The following is a 25264-nucleotide window of genomic DNA, read 5'->3' as shown; positions in this document are numbered from 1 at the left end:
GCTATCTGTTAAAGGATGTGACTTCAAGCTATCTCCCTGGGGAAGCCGTGCATGAACTTTAATGCCACCAATATTGCTTTAAACTTGCTGGAGTTACTCTTTGGAAACGTTCAGTTTGAATAAGATAGAAATTATCAACCATCGTTAGAGGTTTTGCATCTTAAATTTTGTCTTTGATAGTCTGACATCTTAGCTTATATCTTTATTACTTAACCCATTAATTAAGCAAGCATATAATTGAGTGTCACATAATATGTGGGGATTTAAGGTAAGCAATGTGGACACAGCCACTTTATTCACAGAATAATATAAGAGCAAACAGGGAATTATAATGCATGGAGATAACTGCCATAATAGCAGAGGCCAGGGCAATGGGAAGGCATCCAATGCTGCCCTGGAGGTTAGCAAAGGCTTCCCCAAGAAACATGCGCAGAGTAGATCAAGCCAAAGGGCTAGGTGTGAGAGAGAAATCACAGAAATCTTCAGGGTACTGAAAGCAGTTTCCTTTACTTCAATCTGGAGTTTGAGGATGTTTTTAAAGGCCAAATGTGAAGCTAGTGGAGAGAAACTTTTGTTGCTCCAGAAACCCTTTTCCCACATTCATTTCCCCTACAATCACAGAAACAGAAATACAATGTCATTTCAATCATGACACTTAGAGCATTTATTCTTTTGATGTTACCATACATGCACAAACATACTGTTTTTAACTTTTTTGGTTCATACTTTAATTAAAATATTTCACAGAGAATTATGTAATAATAAACAACACAGTTTCAGATAAATTTTTCCTCCGTTGCCCTTACATAATAAAGAATCACAGCACCTTGAAAGTTGATGGTGCTATGAAATACTTGACTCACTTAATATTTGATTGTTTCCAAAACAGGCCTCCCTGGTGGTGCAAGGAGTTAAGACACAACCTTGAAGTTGTCCGCAGCCTCTGCAGCATGAGTTCAATCCCTGGCTGGCCAGGCAGTAACCCCCGTGTCGCAGCAGACCTCTCCTACTCACCCGCTCGCTGCTCCCTTAAGCAGTGTACCTTGGTCAATCTGCCTGTCTGCTCCCCACTCTGTCTCTGGTGAATATTCTTACCCCCACACCTCTGGCCTGTACCCCAGATTTTGTATGCATAACTAAATAAATCTTTAAAAAATGCATGATCCAAAAACAAATGAAAATGATCCCATTAATAGGATAGTATAATCATTGTTCTCATTTTTAGACATATAATTAACATGCTAAAAACCAATATTGGAAGAAGAATGAGGAAGAAAACTGTGTTTGTGAACAGGACTGAGGGACTGGAAGCATTTTTTTTTTCCTAAAGATTTATTTATTTATTTATACAGGCACTGGGTACAGTCAAAAGCGCAGGAGGGTGAGAGAATTCACCAGAGCCAGAGCGGGGAGTAGAGCAGGTAGACTGATGAAGTACACTGCTGAGGGGAGCAGCAGGGGGCAGGAGAGGTCTGTGCTCTATGTGGGACACCACCACCCCCCCCCCACCCCCCCCCACCCCCCCCCCACCCCCCCCCCGCCTGGCAGCCAGGATGGAGCAGGCACAGGCTGCAGGCAGCTTCTCAACCCAGTGCTCAACCGTTGCGCCACAGGGCGGCCCGGGGACTGGAAACATTTTTAACAGTGGCTGTGAATAGGAAACTTTGAGGAGAAAAGCCTGTATCAGGAGGACTTCAGGAGGCAATTATTTGATACGACCTCTGAATCCTTTGAGGGTACATACTGTTTTGAAAGATTAAAAAGGCAATATGGTTTCCAGATATGAGAAAAACAAAAAGTAATGGTGAAGAGAAACATGTTTATTATTACACGACTTATTTATTACAGTGAAAATGTTGACTTGATCACGACTGGAAGAAGCACAGAGGTACTTTAGACACTAATGAAATTTTTAACTAAGCAGAAATACCATGACATACCTTCCTGAAACACAGTGAACCATATATGTTTCTAAATATCATCTTAATAGGAAAAGTCATGCCAATAAAATAAAATAAAATAAAATAAAATAAAATAAAATAAAATAAAATAAAATAAAGAACTTTACTTCTAAACTGAAGAAAAAGCATTAATGCTGAGAGGGCGCTAACCATGTTTCAAAGTCTAATTTAAAGCATACTATAAAACATAAATGCCTTAAATTTTAGAGGAAAACATGTGGGTAAACACAAAATTCAACCTTTATATTTTAAAGAAAAATTTGTTGACCCAAGTAGATGACATGATTTGCCCAGGAATTGGGAAAGTAAGAATAAGAAACCAGATTTTCCCAATTCCGAATGCAGTGCTCTTTTGAGAACCTAAATATCATCTTAATCCACAAAATCCTAATTTATACTAATTTCAGGACTTAGCTCTACTTCCCCCGAAGGGGTGTGAACACTTAGAACTTGAAAGAAATAATGCACCAGGAGTCTGTCCTAAATATTGAATATATACACAAGGAAATATGAGAAGCAGAAGAGGTAAGGTAAACAATGGAGGCAACTGAGTAAATATTGAATACATTCATTTATTTTAGCAAATTAACTCATAAGTATATTGTTTCTATTTTAGCAAATTAGCTCATGAGTATATTGAGTTTAAAGAGAGTTTACCTGAGAAAATGTTTCTTCTCCTTTATCTTCAAGTAGAGATTGAGGCTCTGACAGAAAATGCCTTTTCTCACAGCTCTCCTGGCTGATGAGCGTGTCCGCATAGTTGGGCTGCGGGAAGATCAGCTGACTCTTCCTCGAGTCTGCAGTGAGGGAGACCTCATGCGAATAGGTCTGCAGGAAAGCATGCACCCCGTCCACGCCCACAAAGTGCGAGGTGGGCAAGCCCCCCAATCCACCTTCTGAAGCCTGGAGCAGGCGTGACATGTGCCAGCGCCGCAGCCTGAGCGCCATCAGCACGATGACAAAGGCAAGGAAGACGCAGGAGACCACGGCCACCGCCACCACCAGGTACAAGGTAAGGTCGGAATCCTCAGAGTCCGCGGGGGTGCTGATGCTGCCCAGGTCAGCCAGGACATCTGGGATGCTGTCTGCCACGGCCACGGTGAGCGTGACCGTCGCCGAGAGGGGGGGCTGGCCATGGTCCTGGACCACCACCACCAGGCTCTGCTTGAGCGCATCTCTGTCCAGCAGGGCCCGCGCGGTGCGCACCTCGCCCGTGTGCAGCCCCACTGAGAAGAGCCCTGGCTCGCTGGCCTTGAGCAGGCGGTAGGACAGCCAGGCGTTCTGGCCTGAGTCTCTGTCCACCGCCACCACCTTGGTCACCAGGTAGCCAGGCTCTGCAGAGCGGGGTGCCAGCTCCACGCCTGTGGAGCCATCTGTGGGGAGGGCAGGGTACAGGATCTCTGGTGCGTTGTCGTTCTGGTCCAGAATGAACAGGTTCAGGGATACATTGCTGCTGAGTGGTGGGTTCCCACTGTCACTGGCTGTCACCAGTAACTGCAGTTCATGGAATTGCTCATAGTCAAAGGAACGTAGTGCGTAGAGGACACCGGTGTCAGAGTTGATGGAGATGTAGGATGACAGAGGCACCCCATGAAGGGTATCCTCCACTAAGTTATAAGTTACTTGGCCATTGTTGTCACAGTCAGGATCATGCGCTGTCATGGAAAAGATGGAGGAGCCTCTGAGATTGTTTTCGGGAATGTAGGCAGAGTAGGACGTGTGGAGGAAGGTGGGCGGGTTGTCGTTGATGTCTGCCACCTGCAGCAAAATGTAAGCATTTGTAGACAGAGACGGGGTCCCTCCATCTTTAGCGATCACAGTGATGTTATAAGAGGAAAACTGTTCCCTGTCCAGGGCTCTGGTTGTAACCAGTCGGTGGTAATTGTCCACTGACCTTTCCAACTTGAAAGGCAGGTCATCCAGCAGTGAACATGTGATAAATGCATTCTGTCCAGAGTCTCTATCATGCACATTGAAAAGAGCAATTACAGTTCCTGGAGGAGAGTTTTCAGGAACTGAACTACTAGCAGAGGTCATGTAAAATTCTGGGGCGTTGTCATTCACGTCCAGAACCGTGACAATAACCTTTGCTCTGGTCAGAAGGCCTGGCCCATCCTGGGCTTCAATATCGATTTCATGGTATTTGGCATCCTCATAATCTAAACTTTTTTTAATTGTTATTTCTCCAGAGGTCGATGTAAGCTCAAATATGTCTGAGGTTCCTTCAGGGGTTTTCTCTTGAAAATATGCCACTTGAGCGTTGTATCCCTCATCTGCATCAGTGGCGGTCACCGTGAGTATCCAGGTGTCTACAGGCATATTCTCTGGAACACTCACACGGTACTCGGGCTGTGTAAAAATAGGTGCATTGTCGTTTCCATCTTGGACCACCACGCGGATGCGGGCCGTGCCAGATCGGACCGGGCTGCCCCCATCCAAAGCAGTAAGAACCAGATGGTGAACCGCCTCTTCCTCGCGGTCCAGGGCGCTCTCCAGCACCAACTCCGGATATTTGTTCCCATCCACTCCATTTCGCACGTCCAGGGAGAAGTGTTCATTCGGGGTAAGTTGGTATTTCTGGAGGGTGTTTTCTCCGACATCCGCATCATGCGCACTCTTTAGAGGAATACGGAATCCTGGCGTAGTTGTTTCACTGATTTTTAGTGCTAGTTCTTCCACTCCAAAGCGAGGTGCATTATCATTAATATCTGTTATTTCCACCTCTACTGAATAAATATTCAATTTATCTTCCAGCAGGATGTTAAAATTCACCAGGCACCGCGCGCTCTGAGCGCACAGCTCCTCCCGGTCTATCCTGCCCGCGGTGACCAAGCTGCCGCTTCTCGGGTTCAGAGCAAAGAGCTGCGTCCTACCTCTGGAGACGATGCGGACTCCGCGTTCGGCGAGTGCGGGAGGCTCCAAACCCAAGTCCTTGGCGATGTTACCCACAAAGGAGCCTTTGTCGATCTCTTCTGGCACAGAATAGCGCATCTGCCCAGCTCCGGCCTTCCAGAGGGTCGCCCAAAGAAGGCAGAGCAGGGCCAGCCTTCTGCGTTGTGGCAACTTTTGCGGAGCCGCCATTTCTCTTCTGCTGCAGTCCTTTCTCCCAGGCAACTTCTAGCATTCAGTGCGGGATTCCGGTCTTTATTCCTCGGGGTCTGAGGTGACCAGGATTCACGGGACCCAGGTCACTGTGGCGAGAACTAGTGGGCTCCTGGATTGAATTTCCTGTTGCTCGGAAGTTTTCGGAGCAAAATGCCCAGCCCTTTCCGTGGTGGGGAGTCGCAACGCTGGAGTGGCTGTCTGGCTGGCTTTTACTTCTTAGGTGGTCAACAGCGACGCTCAGAGGCTTAAGTAATTTCTGCACCCTCTCAGGCAAACCAACGTTACTTCTTGGTTATGTGAGCCTTGTGCCTTTCAAGTTGCCTTGAAGAATCTTACAGTTCTAAAGACCTTAGAAGTAGCTCTCTCAAGGTAAGAGTCTTTTTTCCTCAGTCTTAATATTAGCTGCATTGTCCTCTAAGGTTATGCATTTTGAATTTCTGTATTTCATGGTTTAACATTTAACTTCACAATCTAGGGTATTTAAATATTGGTTCGTGGGACAACTTAATCCAGGCACTGTTATGTGCGTGACACATTGTGTGACTGATGCTGGAGATAGAAATGGTGAAACAGAGCCCCTGCTCTCAGGAAGCAGGATAGGGAAGGGCATAAGGAAAGTAACACAGTATTAAAATAGAGTAAGATTTAAAAAAATAAAATAATGTATGATAATGGCTATGACTTCACAAAACACTGGACAACGGGGGAGTACACAGAAAGGGTATCCAGCCTAGATTTGGGGGTCTGGAAAGACTTTTTCAGGTGCTCGAAGCTATATCCTAAAAGGTAGAGTTGGATCAAGAGAGAGGCTAAGAACCTTAGTATGAACGCTTGGAAGTGAGAAGCAGCATGGAACATTAACGGAAACCAAAGCCGGTTATTTTGGATAAAACAAGAGCAGGAAGATGTTGTTGTTTCTTCCTTTTCTTTTCTTTTTAACCACACAGAGAATCAATAGCTTACAGTTGTCTGAGTTTGCCAAGTCTTTTTTCTGACGTATTTTCTAAGCATCTACAATGCAGTAGATGTCCTCTTATTTGTTTCGTTATGTACTTATGCACCATATATTTATTACAAATTCAAAAAAATAAAATTTGAACTACTTCAAATGTGCAGACAAGTATAAAAAATAATGTAATGAAAATCTATGTACAAACCATTTAACATGATCAAATTTTAATATCTTGCCATACTTGAGATCAGTTTAAAATATTTTCTTTTCAATAATTTTAGACTTACAGAGAGGCTGCATAAATAGTACACAGGACTTCCATATACTCTATATGCATATCATTCCAAATGTTAATGTTTTGATGTCATGGTCTGTCTCTGACTCTCTCTGAATTGTTTCAGAGCAAGCTATAAACATGAGGCTCCTTTATTTCAGATGCTCCCTTATTTCAGATGCTCCTTTATTCCAGAAAATAGAATTGCTAGGCCAAATTTATGCAAAATGGTTATGTAATAAACCATCCCCAAATACAGTGTTTTAAAATGACCTGGTTTCAGGGATCCCCAGTGGCACAGTGGTTGAGCGCTGGGCTGCGAAGCTGCCTGCAGCCTCTGCAGCGCAGGTTGGATCCCCAGCCCCCCGGCGAGGGTCCCACATGACACGCAGACCTCTCCTGCCGCCCGCTGCTCCCCTCAGCAGTGTACCTCGGTCCTTCTGCCTGCTCTGCTCCCCGCTCTGGCTCTGGTGAATTCTCTTACCCTCCTGCGCTTCTGACTGTACCCAGTGCTTGTATAAATAAATAAATCTTTAAAAAAAATAAAATGACCTGGTTTCATTTGTTCAGCAGTAATCTTCAATCTGTGTTGGTGATGTCACTTTTAATGGTCTTACTGATGGTTATTCCTGTGGCATCATCTGGGGACTCATGCTGGGACATCTGGATGACTCTCTAGGTAGTCTCATGCCCTCTCCCTTTCCACCTGGCTTCTCCAATTGTGCATTTTAACATGATCTACCAGTAGATAACTCGACTTGTTTTTTTGTATGTGGTAAGATATACATAAAGTTCACCATTTTAAGCATACAATTCTGCAGCATTAAGTATACACACATTATTGTGCAACCATCACCATGCTCCATATCCAGAATGTTTTCACTCATTAAATGCTAACCTCCCATTCTCCCTTCCCCTCTCCCCCTAACAACAACCATCCTACTTCCCATCTCTATGAATTTGAATACTCTAGGAAGTTCATATAAGAGGAATCATACAGTATTTGTCTTAAAGAAACCTTTTCATCAGTATTTGTTTTGACACTTTTGAGTCTTATTAAATTACTGCTCAACGTCCTTCACTGCAGTTCTCTAAAGGTTTATCTCATTTTCTTTGTCTTTGCTGTTATCTTGCATCATATCAAATTGTTTTGTATTTTCCCAGTCTTTCTTGCTTGTCTTTTCCAGATTCTTGACTTCGGGATTTTCTTTTAGAATCTTCAAAAAAAATTTTAGTCACAACATCTGCCTTGTCTACATTAGTCCCAGCATTGAACTTTCTCCTCACTGGTTTCAGTAGGACCTTTACTGTCTACGCCTATTGCTTCATCATTAGAATTCTTCCTTGTTTGCATTTCAGTAATTCAAACTTGTCTTTGTTATTTTCCTATTATTATTGTCTTTAAGTTTATGCTGGCATTATGCTTCTTGCCTTGTTTACTGAGTGGCAAGCTAAATTCACTTATTTTAAACCATTAGGCCTTTGCTTTGTCTACAAATTTACCATTAAGTACTATTTTAGCTGCATTCCACAATTGTTACTAATAATATTTTAATTTTTATTCATTTTTAGGTAGTTTTATTTCCATTGTAACTTTTTAAAATCCAAGGGTAATTTAGGGGGGTTAGATAGCCAAGTTTTGTTTCCTTTTACTATTTTTAAATGTTTGCTTTGTCATTTTTCCATTTTTATTGAACTACAATTGACAAATAAAAGTGTATGGCATTTAAATATACAATATGAGGGCCTCCCCGGTGGCGCAGCGGTTGAGCGCTGGGTTGCGAAGCTGCCCGTGGCCTCTGCGGCGCCGGTTCGATCCCCGGTTGCTCCCCTGCCACCGGAGGAGGGTCCCACATGGCGCGCAGACCTGTCCTGCCGCCCGCTGCTCCCCTTAGCAGTGTACTTCGGTCCTTCTGCCTGCTCTGCTCCCCGCTCTGGCTCTGGTGAATTCTCTCACCCTCCCGTGCTTCTGACTGTACCCAGTGCTTGTATAAATAAATAAAATCTTTTAAAAAAAAAAGTACAAATGCCACATTAAAAAAAATATACAATATGATTTGATATCTGTATATACTGTGGAAGGATTTCACTCATTGAGTTAATTGATAACCATCATCTCACATTTTTTTGATGAGAACACTTAAGACCTCACTTAGCAAATTTCAATTACACAATAGTCTTATCAACTATATTCTCCATGTATACATTAGATAGTCAGACCTTATTCAGCTTTTATTTTTTTTTTTGATAGAGGCATGCTTTATTTATTTGTTTGCTGGTTTGTTTGTTTGTTTTGTTTATACATGCACTGGGTACAGTCAGAAGCGCGGGAGGGTGAGAGAATTCACCAGAGCCAGAGCGGGGAGCAGAGCAGACAGAAGGACCGAAGTACACTGCTGAGGGGAGCAGCGGGCGGCAGGAGAGGTCTGCGCACCATGTGGGACCCTCCTCCAGTGGCCGGGGAGCAGCCGGGGATCGAACCGGCGCTGCAGAGGCCGCGGGCAGCTTCGCAACCCAGCGCTCAACCGCTGCGCCACCCGGGAGGCCCTTATTCAGCTTTTAAATGAAAGCAACAACCTCTTCCTATTTCCCCCACACCCAGCTTTGTGATTTAAGTATATGTTATAAGGCATATACTATTGATAGTATGAAATTTGTATCTACCTTTTCTGGTGATGACCATGTATTTAATTGCTGGAAGTTTTCCATATGCTCATGTAAAAAAACTGCTATTCTACATTTGTTGTGTATGGGATTCCATAAAGATATATTAGATCAAGCTTATAGATTCTGTCATTCCAATCTTCTCTATGCTTAGCAATGTTTTGCCTTTGATCTCTGTTATTTCTTATGGTATTTCTTAAAATCTCATATCATTTTCAAACCAGTACTGTTGGTGATGGGTGCTCATAGTTTGTACATGGTTTGGATTATATGTTCCTTTAATTATTAAGATCTTTTCATTTAAAATATGTACCATTACTGTTTGTTGCCTTATATTCTGTGTTGCTATTATAGTGACATGACCACTTTAGTGTGTGTGTGTGTTTGTGTGTGTGTGTGCGTGCGCGGACGCATTTGTGTAATCTTACTTTAAGCTTTTATCTTGTCAGCAGAATATAGATGGATATTAAAAATCATCCAATTTGGTAATCTCTGTGTTTTCTCAGGTAAGTCTAGTTCATCTCTATATACAGAAGCAAAAACTTAAATTTTATGAGCTGAAAAAAAAATCCAGAATTGAAATATAAGTAATACTTTAGATAAGTTTTACCTTTTCAAATGTCCCCAAATAAAATAGAACCTATGCAGAGACATATGGACATCTACATTAAATGTAGGGGCAAATTAGGAGGTATTAATAACAATATAAAACTTTAAAACTTAAGGAAATTTGAAAATAATTTTAGTCACATAAATGTTGGTGGGTCTTTTCTAGTCAACTCCTAACTTTACCAGATAAGAAAGTGGTAAACCAGGGCCTCCCTGGTGGTGCAAGGAGTTAAGATGCAACCTCTGAAGCTATCTGCAGCCACTGCAGCACGAGTTCAATCCCCAGCCAGGGAGCCACCCACATGGCGCAGCAGACTGCTCCTGACTGGCCCACTGCTCCCCTCAGCAGTGTATTTCAGTCAATCTGCCTGTTCTGTTCCCCACTCTGTCTCTGGTGAATCCTCTCACCCCCCCCACCTCTGGCCTGTACCCCAGTTCTTGTATGCATAAATAAATAAATCTTTAAAAAAGAGAGTGGTAAACCTAGAAAAACAAAATAATTCGGCTAGAAGCAATGAAGAAAATGTTTATGAGCCAGACCTTGTTTCTGATAGTGTTCTTTCCACAACAGAGATAGCACCTCACACATACTCTTCATCCCCAACCAGCCACATTCTGTTTAATTATAGTCTCCTTTTCAATGAAAGAACAATTACAAATATACCAGGATAAAAACACGAAATAATGGCCTCCTAGGTTTTGTAAATAGAAATCCACAAAGATATATGGGAAAGAGAACTGTTAGTAGTAAATAATGAAAGCCAGTAAATGCAGGAATTATTTTTGTCTAGATTTACTACAAAAGGTTTACCTGAGAAAATGTTTCCTTTTTGTCTTCAAGTAAAGACTGAGGTGCTGATAGAAAATCATTTTTCTCACAGCTCTCCTGGCTGATGAGCATGTCCGCATAGTTGGGCTGTGGGAAGATCAGGTGACTCTTCCTCGAGTCCGCGGTGAGGGAGACCTCGTGTGAATAGGTCTGCAGGAAAGCCTGTACCCCATCCATACCCACAAAATGAGATGCAGGCAAGCCAGCCAATCCACCTTCTGAAGCCTGGAGCAGACGAGATGTATGCCAGTGCCTGAGTCTGAGTGCCATCAGTATGATAATAAAGGCGAGGAAGACACAGGAGACCACAGCCACGGCCACCACCAGGTACAGAGTGAGACCAGAGCCATCAGAGTCAGTGGAGGGTTCCAGGCTATCTAGGTCTGCCAGGACGTCTGGGATGCTGTCTGCCACGGCCACGGTGAGTGTCACGGTGGCCGAGAGGGGGGGCTGGCCGTGGTCCTGGACCACCACCACCAGGCTCTGCTTGAGCGCATCTCTGTCCAGCAGGGCCCGCGCGGTGCGCACCTCGCCCGTGTGCAGCCCCACTGAGAAAAGCCCTGGCTCGCTGGCCTTGAGCAGGCGGTAGGACAGCCAGGCGTTCTGGCCTGAGTCTCTGTCCACCGCCACCACCTTGGTCACCAGGTAGCCAGGCTCTGCAGAGCGGGGTGCCAGCTCCACGCCTGTGGAACCATCTGTGGGAACGGCAGGGTACAGGATCTCAGGTGTGTTGTCATTCTGGTCCAGCACAAATATGCTCAGTGACATGTTGCTGCTGAGTGGTGGATCTCCACTGTCAAGTGCCATCACTGTCATTTTTAGGTCCCGGAACTGCTCATAGTCAAAAGATCGCAGTGCATACAAGATGCCAGTGTCTGCATTGATGGAGACATAGGTGGACAGAGGTGCCCCCCAGATGGTATCCTCTGCCAGGGAGTAAGTGACTTGTGCATTCTCATTGCTGTCAGCATCATGAGCTGCCACAGAGAAGATGGAGGCTCCCCTGGGGTTGTTTTCTGGAATGTAGGTAGAGTAGGAGTCCTGGGGGAAGACAGGGGGGTTGTCATTGATATCTGTCACTTGTAGTGAAATATGCATTTCAGTAGACAGAGCTGGAGTTCCCTGATCTGTTGCTATTACTGTGATGTTGTACCTGGAGGTAAGTTCTCTGTCCAATGCTCTTTCTGTCACCAAACGGTAATAATTATCAACTGATTTTTCTAATTTAAAGGGTAGATTTCCAGGAATGGAACAAGTAATGTGACCATTGTCTCCAGAGTCCTGGTCATGCACACTGATAAGAGCAATTATTGCTCCAGGAGGGAAGTTTTCTGGGACTGCAGTGGTGATAGAGGAGATGGTGACCTCTGGTGCATTGTCATTTATGTCCAGAACTTTGATCAGCACCTTAGCTCTCGCCATGAGGCCTGCACCATCCTGAGCTTGAATTTCCATTGGATAGGTTTTGTATTCTTCAAAATCCAAAGGTTCTTTATTTGATAGTTCCCCTGTGTGAGGATCCAAATGAAATATTTGGGCCACTCTGTGGTCTATATTGTGAAATGAGTATGTTACTTCCCCATTGGGTCCTTCATCTGGGTCAGTGGCTTTTACCACCAGTAGCTGAGTGCCCAGTGGTACATTCTCTAGTACACTCAAGTGGTACTGTGCTTGAGCAAATGCTGGAGGGTTATCATTTACATCCACAACCCAAATGCGAATGCGGAGGGTTCCAGAATGGACTGGATTTCCCCCATCCAAGGCGGTGAGAATAAGGTGGTGGACAGCTTCTTCTTCCCTATCCAGGGGACTCTGCAGCACCATCTCTGGGGTTTGGGTTCCATCAGCGCCTTGCTGCACATCCAGGTAGAAATGAGGGTTGGAGCTGAGCTGGTAGCTCTGGAGGGAATTCACACCCACGTCAAGGTCTTGGCCCAAAGGCAGAGGGATCCTGGTACCCGGAGTGGTTATTTCATTCATTTTAAACTCTATTTCCTCTAACTGGAATTGGGGCGTGTTGTCATTAATATCAATTATTTCCACTTGGACAGGAAAAAGCTTCATTTTATCCTCTACCAAGATGTTAAAATCTACCAGGCACCGCGCGCTCTGAGCGCAGAGCTCCTCCCGGTCTATCCTGCCCGCGGTGACCAAGCTGCCGCTCCCCGGGTTCAGAGCAAAAAGCTGCGTCCTACCTCTGGAGACGATGCGGGCTCCGCGCTCCGCCAGCTCCTGTGGTTGTAGCCCCAGGTCTTTAGCGATGCTGCCCACGAAGAAACCTCTGTCTGTCTCTTCTGGCACAGAGTACAGGATCTTCCCTGCTTGGGCTTCCAACGACAGCTCCAGAAAAAGGCACAGCAGGACCAGCTCGCGGCAGCCGGGCAGCTTCGCCCAAATCGCCATTGCTCTCGAGCTTCGTAGTTTTCTCCCAGCCGGGTACCAAGGGTATTGTTTCTCTGTTTTCGTTTTTTGATTTTTTTTTTTTCTGAGCCTAAATCATGAGAATTTTCAGGAGCATTCAGAGCGGAGAGTCGTCCAGAGGTAGGATCTGGGAAGCCTCAGGAAGACTGTTTTCAATCTGGCGGAGATGAAGGTTCTAAGCTTTTTTCCCCTTCCCTGGTCTTTTTCTCGTGGTGTTTGTGCGCGCTGCCTGTATCTCCCAGCTGGTGAATAGCGGCGCCCAGAGTCTTTAACCAGTTACTGCACTCTTAGATAATAATTTCTCTTCATTAATCTGATCGCTGTCCTTACACCTTAGTTTATTGTTAAGGAAAAAATTAAGCCTTCTAGAATACATGTATGAAAAAGGATAAACTACTATGTTCACTGAGCTAATCATATGTAAATGTTGCTAAATTGTAATATACAGGAGAATCCCAAAGCTGTCAAGCTACCTGCTTTCCCTGCTGTTATTCAGGGAATATCACAAAGGAGACAAAATCACCCCTCCACTTTTTGTAGTATATCTTGACCAGACCACATTGAAGAGCAACTGCCCATTTGACCAAAAGGTGAAAAAAAGAAAAGGGAAACCCAAACTTTTAGAATGTAAGCTAGATTTTTTTTTTTTTTAAATTGGAATGTTCCATTTCCTTTCCACTGTGTCTTGAATATTTATCAGAGACCGGGCTTCCCTGGTGGTGCAAGGGATTAAGCACTGCACTATGAAGCAATCCGCGGCCTCTGCAGCACGAGTTCGATCCCCGGCCGGCCAGGGAGCAACACACATGGGGCAGCAGACCTCCCCTGTCTTGCCCGCTGCTCCCCTCAGCAGTGTACTTTGGTCCATCTGCCCGTTCTGTTCCCCACTGTCTCTGGTAAACCTTCTCACTCCCCATCCCCATCTCTGGCCTGTACCGCAGCTCTTGTATGATAAATAAATAAATCTTAAAAAAATATTTATCAGGGGTCTCTCCGGTGGCGCAGCGGTTGAGGCTGCCCGCAGCCTCTGCAGCGCCGGTTTGATACCCGGCTGCCGGGCGAAGGTCCCACATGGCGCACAGACCTCTCCTGCCACCCGCTGCTTCCCTCAGCAGTGTACTTCGGTCCTTCTGCCTGCTCTGCTCCCCGCTCTGGCTCTGGTGAATTCTCTCGCCCTCCTGTGCTTCTGACTGTGCCCAGTGCTTGTATAAATAAATAAATAAATCTTTTAAAAAAATTATCAGAAACTTTGAAATTTTGAAGGATGTGTTTTACCCCATCATTATTTTTCCTCTTTTCCTCAAGTGTCTATGTATTATGTGGATCTTAAAAAAACCTTTCACCCAAAGGGAATACATTTTTAATAACATTGGGAGCTTGGAATTTCACGGGAAAAAACATCAAATGAATAGATAGTTTATATTTCAAATTTAAGAGGCATAAGAAAGTGTGATTATTCTTCAGAACTGACAAAGGAAAGGGCCACATCTTTATTTTTAGGCAGGCTATCATATAGAATATGTGTTCTCTTACAATCACAATATTTTCCTCCAAGAGAAATTGTTTTCCTTAAACACAGTAGTGGGAATTCAAAGCTAGATTGCATTCCTTCTGTTATTTATTGCAAAATTAGTAAAAGGTTACTATATAAATTGTCTCATGCTTAGAGCAATTTATCTTTACCCAGAAGTTAAGGATTAATGTTCTCTGCACTCAAGAGGTTGAAATTTTCAGAAAGAAGTTCAGCTAGGTATTGACTACCAACCTATGAATACCATAGCTAAAGAGATCCCAGAAAATGAGGAAAGAAAGGAAAAAACAAAAGATGATAGAATTTAAAGAGAATTTATGTTTTTGCATAGCCAAATCAATAGTTTCTCCAACTCTCAAAGACATGTAAATAGAGCCCAAGGGCAGAAACTTAAAGATGCAGTGAATCTCTTTCAATATTGCAAGGAAAGGATTCTTTAGCGGGAAACAACTTTTCAGAACATACATTAAGAGGCACCAACTGCTCCTCAAAGGAATTATCTGGACTAATGAAACAAATCAAAGTATACATAAAAACTAGAAAGTTAACCTGTAGAGCTCTTCCCATCCCAACAAAACCCAAACAGGAATGATATTTATGGAGTAACAGTGAAAACTCACATGCAAACAATGTGATATTTAAGCCTTCATGCTGGTACTATGAAGAATTTCCAGTTGAAAGATGTTTCTTGAATAACTACAATTAAGTTAAATTAAGATTTTGCCATTTCTGAAGGCACGTATAGATTGTAGAAAGAGGGCAACTCTCACAGAAGTGGCCCAGAGACCAGGCAGAAGCAGGGCTGGAGGAGAGTCACAGATGCAGGCCGTGACCAGAGTCACTGCGAGGAGGGAGAGCACAGAGATCAGGGCCACCATCAGGTAAACCTGAAAGACAATTAGGCATTGTGCTCCAGACGACAGTGTCCAGGTGGCCGGGCTGTAGCATGTGCCGTGGCATTGAAGAAGGCCTTGACTTCGGACTACATCTCTCAGCATAGTACCCGCTGTGCTTTTTCACTGCAGTTGTCGACCAACACAGGAAGGTGAAGACTAACACTGAACCCAGTCCAATCCTGACTGGAGGGCAGCTCAAAGGTAGGTTGCCGTTAACCCCATTGTGTCCTGTGCCCACCCACACATCAGATGACAGCTCCCGTGGTGCCAGATCACCTTTCACAAATCAAGAGGCATGGGGTCCAAAGTCCAGGTCTGAAGCACTAAAAGGGTGATGGAGGCTCTGGGAAGTGTTCCCAGTCTCCTGGACCATTTAGAAGGTTTGTTGGACAACCAGAGCATTTTCTATTGACATGGGGTGATATTTAGGGTGATGCTTGCACTGGAGGAAAGGGACAGCTTGTTTTTGTCAATGATTCTGTTGACAATATAGTTCAGGGTCTACTCTTAGAATTCTATCTGCCAATAATTTACAAAAAATTATATAGTAATTCTTAGAGGTTAATCATTGGCAGTGTGTATATTACTCTGCACAATATTTTTGTCTCTCTGTTTAAGCAAATTTCAGTTCTGATGTTTTGGTTAGGGCAACCATAGTTCTAACTCTAATAGGACTAGACACCCAGTAGAGTCATCTGTTCTGCATTATTCCCAATCTCCATTCCAACCAGGATTCTGAAATGGACCCTTAAATTCCCTCCAATCTTCTCCTCTACAACCTGATTCAAGTTCCCCTTCAAAATCAAAGATGACACTGTCATTATTGGTGGGAAGATATATTCTGTAAAATGATGCAGAAACTGTAGGAAAACTTTCCCTTAAAGGTATCATCTAGGTCAATGCAGATCACCTGAAGCATGCAGAGGAAAAGATGGACAGCTGATCCTCCTGCAGTGGACTCTGCTGTACTCCTGTGGCTTGGTATGGGAACACTGACATTGACACCTTGCTCTGGCTGTTCTGCTGCCTCCTCATCACTAAGTGGTAGTAGTCCTGTTCCTGGTCCGAACATAGATTTGTGATAACAAACAGGTATTTACTGCCCTCTGCTTTATTTCACTTGGGAATGGGCAATGGGACAGGGAGATGATTATTGAAACTTATCTGACAAATTTGCAGACTTGCCTGCAGTGTTCAAATCTACTGTGGTTTAAGAGTAAACTTTGCTCCTGTTGTTTTTCAGATTTTTCAAAACCAAGTGTGTACTGAAAGCCATGTTATTTCTATAAAGGATGAAAAGAGTACTAAACAAAACATTTATAGGATTTTCAGCAAAGGTTTCAGATTTAAAGGGGCCAAAGGTGTTCGTTTGTTTAGCTACGAGAGCTATCCTGTCATTCTCGACTTCGTCCCTGCTCTCTTCGCGGCCAGTAAAGAGAGGCTTCACTCACCCGTGATTCTGGTCACCGAGACGCAGATCTCGGTCGAGATCCCCCATTTTCAAAGCCTTGGCGGTCTCTTTCCGAGTCTTATACCACATTGCTGCGTAGTTACCAGGCTGAACAAAGAGCAAGGAGAGAAAAAGCACTTCCTGCACTGGGCGTCCTTGCCTGTCAGGGACTTCTTCCTGTCTTCTCAATGCAGAGCTTCTCAGATCCAAACACATCTCCCTAGGGTGGCTCCGGAATCACAAAGGTGCTCTGAGAGAAAAGGCAGCGCCTTCCTCGGCGTCATTCAACATCTTGAGGTTCCTTGCTCAGGTATTTGGAACAGATTGCGGGCTTTGTCTTCTGCTGTGTTTCTCAAAAGTCTGCAGGGATGGCGGCGTCAGAATAGCCAGTGGCTTGCTTTGCTTCACTCTAACCACCGGTATGACGGACAGCGGCACCCAGAGGTCCAGTGTGATACTACCGAATGCTGTCTCTGAAAGTCCGCCGAGTCTGTATTTGCTTTATTCCTGCGTCTTATTTTATAATACCAGCTGGTTTAGTACAAAGGCTGCAAGTCATTCTTTCTTTCTGACAACACAGTAATCAAATGGTCTTGCCACAAAGTTTAAACCAAACGTTGTAATTTATTGAAAGTCTCACGGACTTAAAGAATTCTCACAGAATTTTCCCACTAGACATTTCCTTTGAAGTCTCTACACCACTAAAGCGTATTTTTCTAAAAAGGTTTTACTTAAGAAATTATTCATTGTAAAGAGAATTTTGCTGCACAAAAAGAAATGCTCACCGCAAATTCTGCCATATTAAAGAAAATTTCACTATAAAAGATACTGATAAAAATTAAAATCACCAGTAATTGCTTTATGTAATTACTGATAAAAATATATATATTTGGTGTCTATCAACACTTTAAAAAATATATACTTTTTTCTTGTAAAATATACACGTAAATTTTATCAGCTTAATCATTTGGAAGCTTACAGTTGAGTGGTATTAAGTATATTCAACTATCACTACTACTCATCTCCAGAACGCTTTTCACTTTGTAAAACTGAAACCATTAAATAATAACTCTTCTTTCTCCCTTCTCTCCAGTCCCTGACAAACAGCATCCTACTTTGTTTCTGTGATTATGGGCATTCAAAATAACTTAAGTGGAATTACATAGTATCTGTCTTTTTGTGACTGGCTTATTTTACATAGCATAAAACCCTCTAGGTCTATCCCTGTTTTAACATATAGCAGAATTCCCTTTCTTTTCAAGATTGAGTAATATTTCATTGTATAATTATATACTACATTTTACTTATTTATCTGTTGAAGGACACTTGGGTTTCTTCTTTTATGTAGTGGGAATAGTGCTGTTATGAACATGGGTATACAAGTATCTCTTTGAGATCTTGCTTTTCAGTTCTCTTGGGTATATACCCAGAACTGGGTTGATAGATCATGTAGTAATTCTATTTCTAGATTTTTTTAGGAATCACCATACTTTTTCTCCCACAGCCACTGTACCATTTTATGCTTCCACCAACATACACGGGGTGTCAATATTCCACAACTCCGCCAAACTTTGTTATTTTCTGTTTATTTGTTTTGATAGTAGTCATCTAATGGGTATGGGGTAATATCAAATTGTATTTTTTGATTTGTATTTCCCTGGCGATTTGTCATAATGAATGTCTTTTCATGTGATTACTGGCCATTTATACACACACACGTGTGTGTGTGTGTGTGTGTGTGTGAATTACATTCATACTATTATAATGAGATTTCTCATAGATACCTTTCATGGAGCTCTTTCATGAATATGATTACCTTCACAGACTGAATATGTGTGCCCACCCCATGCAAATTGCTATGTTGAAATCTAATCCCTAATGCGAAAGTATTTGGAGGTAGGACTTCGGGTGATTAGGTCATAAGGGTAAAGGCCATAAGAGTGATATTAGTGCCCTTGTAAAAGAGGTTGTAGAGAGATCCCTACCCCCTCTACCATATGTTGGTTATAGAGAAGAGACTGCCATCTGTGAACCAGAAGACTTTTCTCACCAGATACCAAATTTTCTGGCACCTTTATCTCAGACTTCTGAGACTTCAGAATGGAGAAATTAATTTCCGTTGTTTATAAGTCACCCAGTTTATGGCATTTTATTACAACACCCCAAAAGATTAAGATAGTGGCTCATGCCCTTTCCTGTCTTCTGACACTTCCTTTTAAACACTTCCTTTCCTTCCCTCTGACACATAAAGTAATTCGGGTGTCTACCTTCCACTTACTTAAAGGGAAGCTGAAACCTTCTCATAGCTATAGTAAGTCTGATAGATCAGCAATCTATCAGTAATGGTACTCTTTTTTTTTTAAGATTTATTTTTATTTATTTATACATACACCGGGTACAGTCAGAAGCGCGGGAGGGTGAGAGGATTCACCAGAGCCAGAGCGGGGAGCAGAGCAGGCAGAAGGACCGAAGTACACTGCTGGGGGGAGCAGCGGGCGGCAGGAGAGGTCTGCGCACCATGCGGGACCCTCCTCCGGTGGCCAGGGAGCAGCCGGGGATCGAACCGGCGCTGCAGAGGCCGTGGGCAGCTTCGCAACCCAGCGCTCAGCCGCAGCGCCACCGAGGAGGCCCAGTAATGGTACTCTTATACCTCTTGTATTTAGTTAAGAATATAGGTTTAAAATAATAAGCTTAACCTTGGTTTCTTAACCTTGGTACTATTTTGAACCAAATAATTCCTTTTTGTGGGAGGTTGCTCTGTGTATTGTAGGCCAGCATCTCTGGCCTCTACCCACTAGATGCCAGTAGACCCCACCCCTACAGTTGTGACAATCAAAAATGTGTGCAGGCATTACTAAAAGTCATCTCCTTCCCACCATTTTGAAAATCACAGGCTTAAAGTAGTTCCCTGGTGACTATTATTGAGGCATGGTGAATACATGGCCTAAACTGGTCCAACCAGATTGAAAGAGAGACTTGGGTTAGGGGGAGCCACACTCTAAACTTACCATGGACAAAGAAGGAAGTTCCCTGGTTATTGCTAGCAGGTTTCTTGTGGCCACACACTTTGAACGTTTACAAGGAGATGAGGGCAACACTGTAAGAATAATAGAGAGAAGTATAAATATATGCTCATTCTCCAAAATTAAGGCAAGAAAAACAATTTGTGCCAGGCCAGGAGTCTATCATGCCTAGGGATAGCCTTATAATCCCGTAACTGCACTGTCCAGCAACTGTCCACCAACCAACCCCGTGCCAGTGAGGACCTGAAATGTGGTTAGTGCAAACTGAGATGTGCTGTAAGTGTAGGATATACACCAGGTTAAATACAAAAGTAAGAATGTAAAATATGTTAATAATTTCTACATTGATTACATGTTGAAATATTTTGGCTTATTAAGCATATAAAATGTTAAGGAAATTAGTTTCACTTGGTTTTTGCTATTTTAATATAGCTACTAGAGAATTTAATAATTTAATATCATATATATATGGATTTCATCTGTAGCTCACATTAAATTTCTATTGGAAAGAGCTACTCTAAACCTCTGGTTTTTGAACCTTAAAAAAAAATAAACCTCTGGTTTTTGAGATAAAGGAAAATGATTTTTCTTGTTTAAACCAGTATAAATTAGGTTGGTCTTTTTTTTTCTATAGAAAGGACCCTACTTGATAAAGGAGACTGAAACATTTTAGTTAACCAGCTTTTTACTATTCATATACTTACACAGCAGTACACAAGTGCACTTTTTTTTTTTTAAAGATTTATTTATTTATTTATTTATACAAGCACTGGGTACAGTCAGAAGCACGGGAGGGTGAGAGAATTCACCAGAGCCAGAGCGGGGAGCAGAACAGGCAGAAGGACCGAAGTACACTGCTGAGGGGAGCAGCGGGCGGCAGGAGAGGTCTGTGCGCCATGCGGTGCCGGGGACCAGCCTCCGTTTGGCAAAACGTTGTGTCAGGGGTTCCTGAAAGGATGAGACGGCATCGGCGAAAACGAAAGGGCTGAAACTTAAGGGCTGTTAGGAAGGGGAATGAGGTAGAATGAGGAGACACTGACACTTGGTGAGGTGCTAGTATCTTCTGCCGAGAGACTCAGCAGGTCTTTTTTTATTCATTATTAGTAATAATAATAAGGAAATACATTATCATGTGTAAAGCAAAAACAATTAGTATATTATGTTTCCCATAGACTACTGGCCCCTACAGGTCTCAGCTAGACGGCAGCTTTCAAGGTTAATAGATAATAAACCAGACCTAACATTAAAGCTACTTATTTTTTCATTTAGACAATTATTTAAAACAGTGAATAACCGCCAGTGCATCCCTATCAGCTAAAGCCTAAGCATCAAAGGACTACTCTATTCACATGATCTTCAGCCGGAGACCAGCTGCTGCTTAGTTATCAGAACTTTTTCTACCTACAAACTTCTTAACACAGTTAACTTCATTTAAAAACTTTCCTAAGAAACTTCTAAATAAAAAGGAAACTTCTAAAAATCAAAACAAGGATATACTATAATTGTTATGCTGGATTGCTTGTCAGATGTATACAATAAATTGTCTCCCATTGTTAATTGGGCCGAAATGTGTAGTAACTAATTTCTAAACAGGTAATTTTCTGTGCCAATTGCTTGCAGTCCGCTGATACATATAATTTATAGCCCAGTGTACCTTTCTGATAAATTTTTCTCTCTCTATGACCAAGAACAAAAAGCAAAGGGATGCCAGATCTTCAGCCCCACGGTGTGAGGCCTTTTCTCTTAGCTGCTTGTCAGTATCCTATCTGGCTGGAGCAACAAGGCCTCCTGCAATGCGGGACCCTCCTCCAGTGGCCGGGGAGCAGCCGGGGATCGAACTGGTGCTGCAGAGGCTGCGGGCAGCTTCGCAACCCAGCGCTCAACCACTGCGCCACCGGGGAGGCCCACAAGTGCACTTTTGAGGGGATGTTTGCTATTTCCTCACCCCTATTATTTTCTGTCTCTACACTGTAAGCAGGGCTTCTCTCATCACCCATAATTTTTTAATTTCCACTGTATATAAGAAACTGGAAAGTATATTAAAGGGAATTTTCTTTCTTTTTTTTTTTAAAGATTTATTTATTCATTTATATAAGCACTGGGTACAGTCAGAAGTGCGGGAGGGTGAGAGAATTCACCAGAGCCAGAGCAGGGAACAGAACAGGCAGACCGATGAAGTACATTGCTGAGGGGAGCAGCAGGCAGCAGGAGAGGTCTGCTGTGCCATGTGGGACCCTCGACCGGCGGCCGGTGATCTAACCGGTGCTGCAGTGGCTATGGGCAGCTCAACCGTTGTGCCACCAGGAAGGCCCTTAAAGGGAATTTTCAAATACAACATTAACCTCATTGTGATACTCTTATCACAGGTGGGAAGTCTACAGAGGGCATTACCACACTAGGAAATTTCCTGCTCTCTCCAAGTCTCTGGTTCAGTATTATCACAGATAGTCCATGGAACAACCATGAGAACATTCATTAGTTCTGATTTTTTCTGTAAGTCTGATGAATTTCATTAAAAAACAATTGGATTTATCAATGGACATTAAGGTAATAGTGATATGGTAGAGACCTTAGTGTCATTTCCCCTCAAAAAAAATTTAGAAAATATGTTAAACTCAAAAGCGGAAATTCTTTTTCAGGACTGAAGGAGGTAGACCCTTTAGAGGAAACTTCAACTGATCCTTTTAATTATCTCTGACAACCTTCCACTCAAAGGTTTACTAACTAAAATACATCATAATGTTTGCAAATAATAACTGCCTAAGATTTATCTTAAGTTACTTTCTATGACAAGGATATTTAAACATCCTAAAATGCACATGCAAGTACAATGCAAAGCAATATTTAGGCTAATTTTATGTATAAGCCTGGCTTCACATTTTATGTTGTTAAATGAAGCATTATGCAGAGGCTAGTGTGTTAAACTCTTATATATGTAAAAAGTAAAATCAGGTATATTTAAGCGACAAGGACATTGAAAAAACTTCATCTCTGCAAACAAGATATAGATTGCACTTGAAATTATAGATAAATCAGGGGCCTCCCTGGTGGTGCAAGGGGTTAAGCATCAGCACTCTGAAGCAATCTGCAGCATGAGTTTGATCCCCAGCTGGTCAGGAAGCTACCCACAAAGCGCAGCAGATTTCTCCTGTCTCCCCTGCAGCTCTCCTCAGCAGTGTATTTCAGTCAATCTGCCTGTTCTTCTCCCCAGTCTGTCTCTGGTGAAGCCTCTCACACACCCCCCGCCTCCACCCCCCCACCTCTGCCCTACATCCCAGCTCTGTATACATAAATAAATCTTTTTAAAAAATTATAGATAGGGCCTCCCCTGTGGCGCAGCGGTTGAGCGCTGGGTTGCGAAACTGCCCGCAGCCTCTGCAGTGCTGGTTCGATCCCCAGCTGCTCCCCGGCCACCAGAGGAGGGTCCCACATGGTGCGCAGACCTCTCCTGCCACCCGCTGCTCCCCTCAGCAGTGTACTTCGGTCCTTCTGCCTGCTCTGCTCCCTGCTCTGGCTCTGGTGAATTCTCTCACCCTCCTGCGCTTCTGACTGTACCCAGTGCTTGTATAAATAAAATAAATAAATCTTTAAAAAAATTATAGATAAATCAGCTATCATTCTTCGGAAAAGCATAATTTCTCCTTCAATTTAACACAAAATAATCAAACTGGTACAAGACGATTTTAATTTTCTCCCATCATGTATCATGTTACACTCTGCCGAAACCAAAGAGGGCGCATTCATACAGATATTAGCAAACTTCTCTGCTCATAACAATCTAGGCTAGAGAGGATATGTATATAAACGTGGATCATAAGATGACACAATGTATTTTCTTTTAAAGGTTATTAAAGGTTTGGCAGTATGTTCTTTCTAAGTCGCTCAACTGTTTCATCTAATTGGCAATTATTTGTGTTTATTTCCCACATGTTGATACTAGGCACCCGGACACGATGTACAAGAAAAAAAGATGCCTGATTATCATGGAATAGTGAAGTATTCTGTGGTAAGTAATCAGTGGTAAGTACAAAAAAAAAAAAATGCGCAAGCTGGTTAATCACATTTTAAGAAACTTCTCTTAAATCTAGATGAGTTAGTATTTTAGAAATAGAAATTAAATTTTTGATGATATACCCAAAAATGACTATTTAAAAATAAATGGAAACAGAAGCAAGATAGGGTGAAATACTAGAAATCCGTGCTTATGAATACTTCACTATTCAGAAGAGATAAGCAAAAAACAGCTACCAAAATAGTATAAGTGGAATTACAAAATTCCTAATTTAGAAGTTTACTGGCAAATGAATGACAGGGAGTAAAACCGTAATTATATTCTACTTCAATCAGACCATTTGTCTATAAGTCAACTGTGTCCTAAACAAGCATGTGTTTCCAGAACACTTTTCTATTTACATTTATATCCACGCCAAACATTAAAAAGAGGAATCATTCTTGTTCCTTTGGAACCCATCAGAACAGAATCAGACCCTGAGACATAGGTCCCATCAGGGCATTTTCAAAAAGAAAACAAAATAAGCTGTTATGTTGAATACATATTTACAATATCCTCTTCACGCCACCGTATGGCTAGTTACAAATTCTTGTATTAGCTCCAGATTGGATGTACCGTGAAGCATCCTAAACGTTTCCGGAAGCAAAGCCGGCCCCACGGCAGTCCCACAACAGTTCCGCGGAGCGCCGGGTGGGCGGGGGGATGGGGGGGGGTGGGAGGATCTGCATTTCCCTAGTCAATAAATATTATCAAACCGAAAGCTCGTTCTGAACGCGGGTAAAACCGAATTCTCGCGATAAGAGACGCCATGCCGGAAAGCGCAATTGCGCGTTGCGCATGCGCGCGCCGGGACCGTAAGCATTTCCGCCGAGCCGAGCTGTCATTCACTGCCGCCTGGCGCCAGCTTCCTGCTCCGCTGCGTGGGCTGGTCCGGGGAGAGAGCTGCGGAGCTGCGGAGCTGCGGGTCTCAGCGACGTTTCGCGCTCTCCGTCCTGGTGATTTCACCGGGTCAGTACCAGATCGCTTTGCCAAGAGCCGGGAAGAACAAAGGGATTAGGAGACGCTCGTCCCCTGCCCGCCCTCCTCCCACTGGCTTACTGTTCCGCTCGTTCCTGTTCGCGGAAGCTGCGTTTATTTACATCGCAGGATTGTAAGTACCCGATGCGAAGGACGCTCGCTGTGCTCCGCTTTTCTGAATATCTTTGTTCCGGGAGAGTTTGTGGATTGGGAATGTCTGCTGGGCCTTAATTTCTGCGCCGAAAACCCTTCCGCAGGAGCCGCCATTTGCTTTCCTGCTCCCTGGCTCTCCCTGCATTGTGCGGCAGTGGCATCTGGAGGCTGGAACTCGGCGTTGCAGCTAGTAGATTTAAATGGACGAAGTGTGTCTAATTACTGGTATGCAATCACAGCATATTTAGAAAAATTTGGGACTTAATTCAAAATTAAGACAAAACAGATGCTTACCTCCTGTTCTACTTAGAATTGTGTGCAAAGATTTCCGGAAGTTAGTAACAAACTGGTCTTTCTAGCTGTTGGA

General features: G+C 43.2%; 1 protein-coding gene across 3 annotated transcripts in view; it reads right to left on the bottom strand.

Moving 5' to 3' along the window:
* Window positions 1-12797, bottom strand: part of LOC311182689 (protocadherin gamma-C4) — a gene marked incomplete at both ends in the record, with an annotated part of 166678 nt that extends 153881 nt beyond the window's left edge. For 2 of the 3 annotated variants that reach the window (XM_084251707.1, XM_084251693.1), the window contains one exon: window positions 2619-5042. In XM_084251707.1, coding sequence (XP_084107833.1) covers window positions 2619-5042 — 2424 coding nt within the window. Of the gene's footprint in view, window positions 1-2618; window positions 5043-10376 lie in introns of those variants that run through there. The other variant, XM_084251692.1, reaches the window with a different exon arrangement.
* Between the last annotated feature and the right edge of the window lie 12467 nt (window positions 12798-25264).

The sequence above is a fragment of the Talpa europaea genome (assembly GCF_964194135.1).
Source record: "Talpa europaea genome assembly, chromosome: 13".
Taxonomy (NCBI): Eukaryota; Metazoa; Chordata; class Mammalia; order Eulipotyphla; family Talpidae; genus Talpa; species Talpa europaea.
The sequence above is the reverse complement of the archived record's forward strand: the minus strand, read 5'-3'. Positions and strand labels throughout refer to the sequence as shown.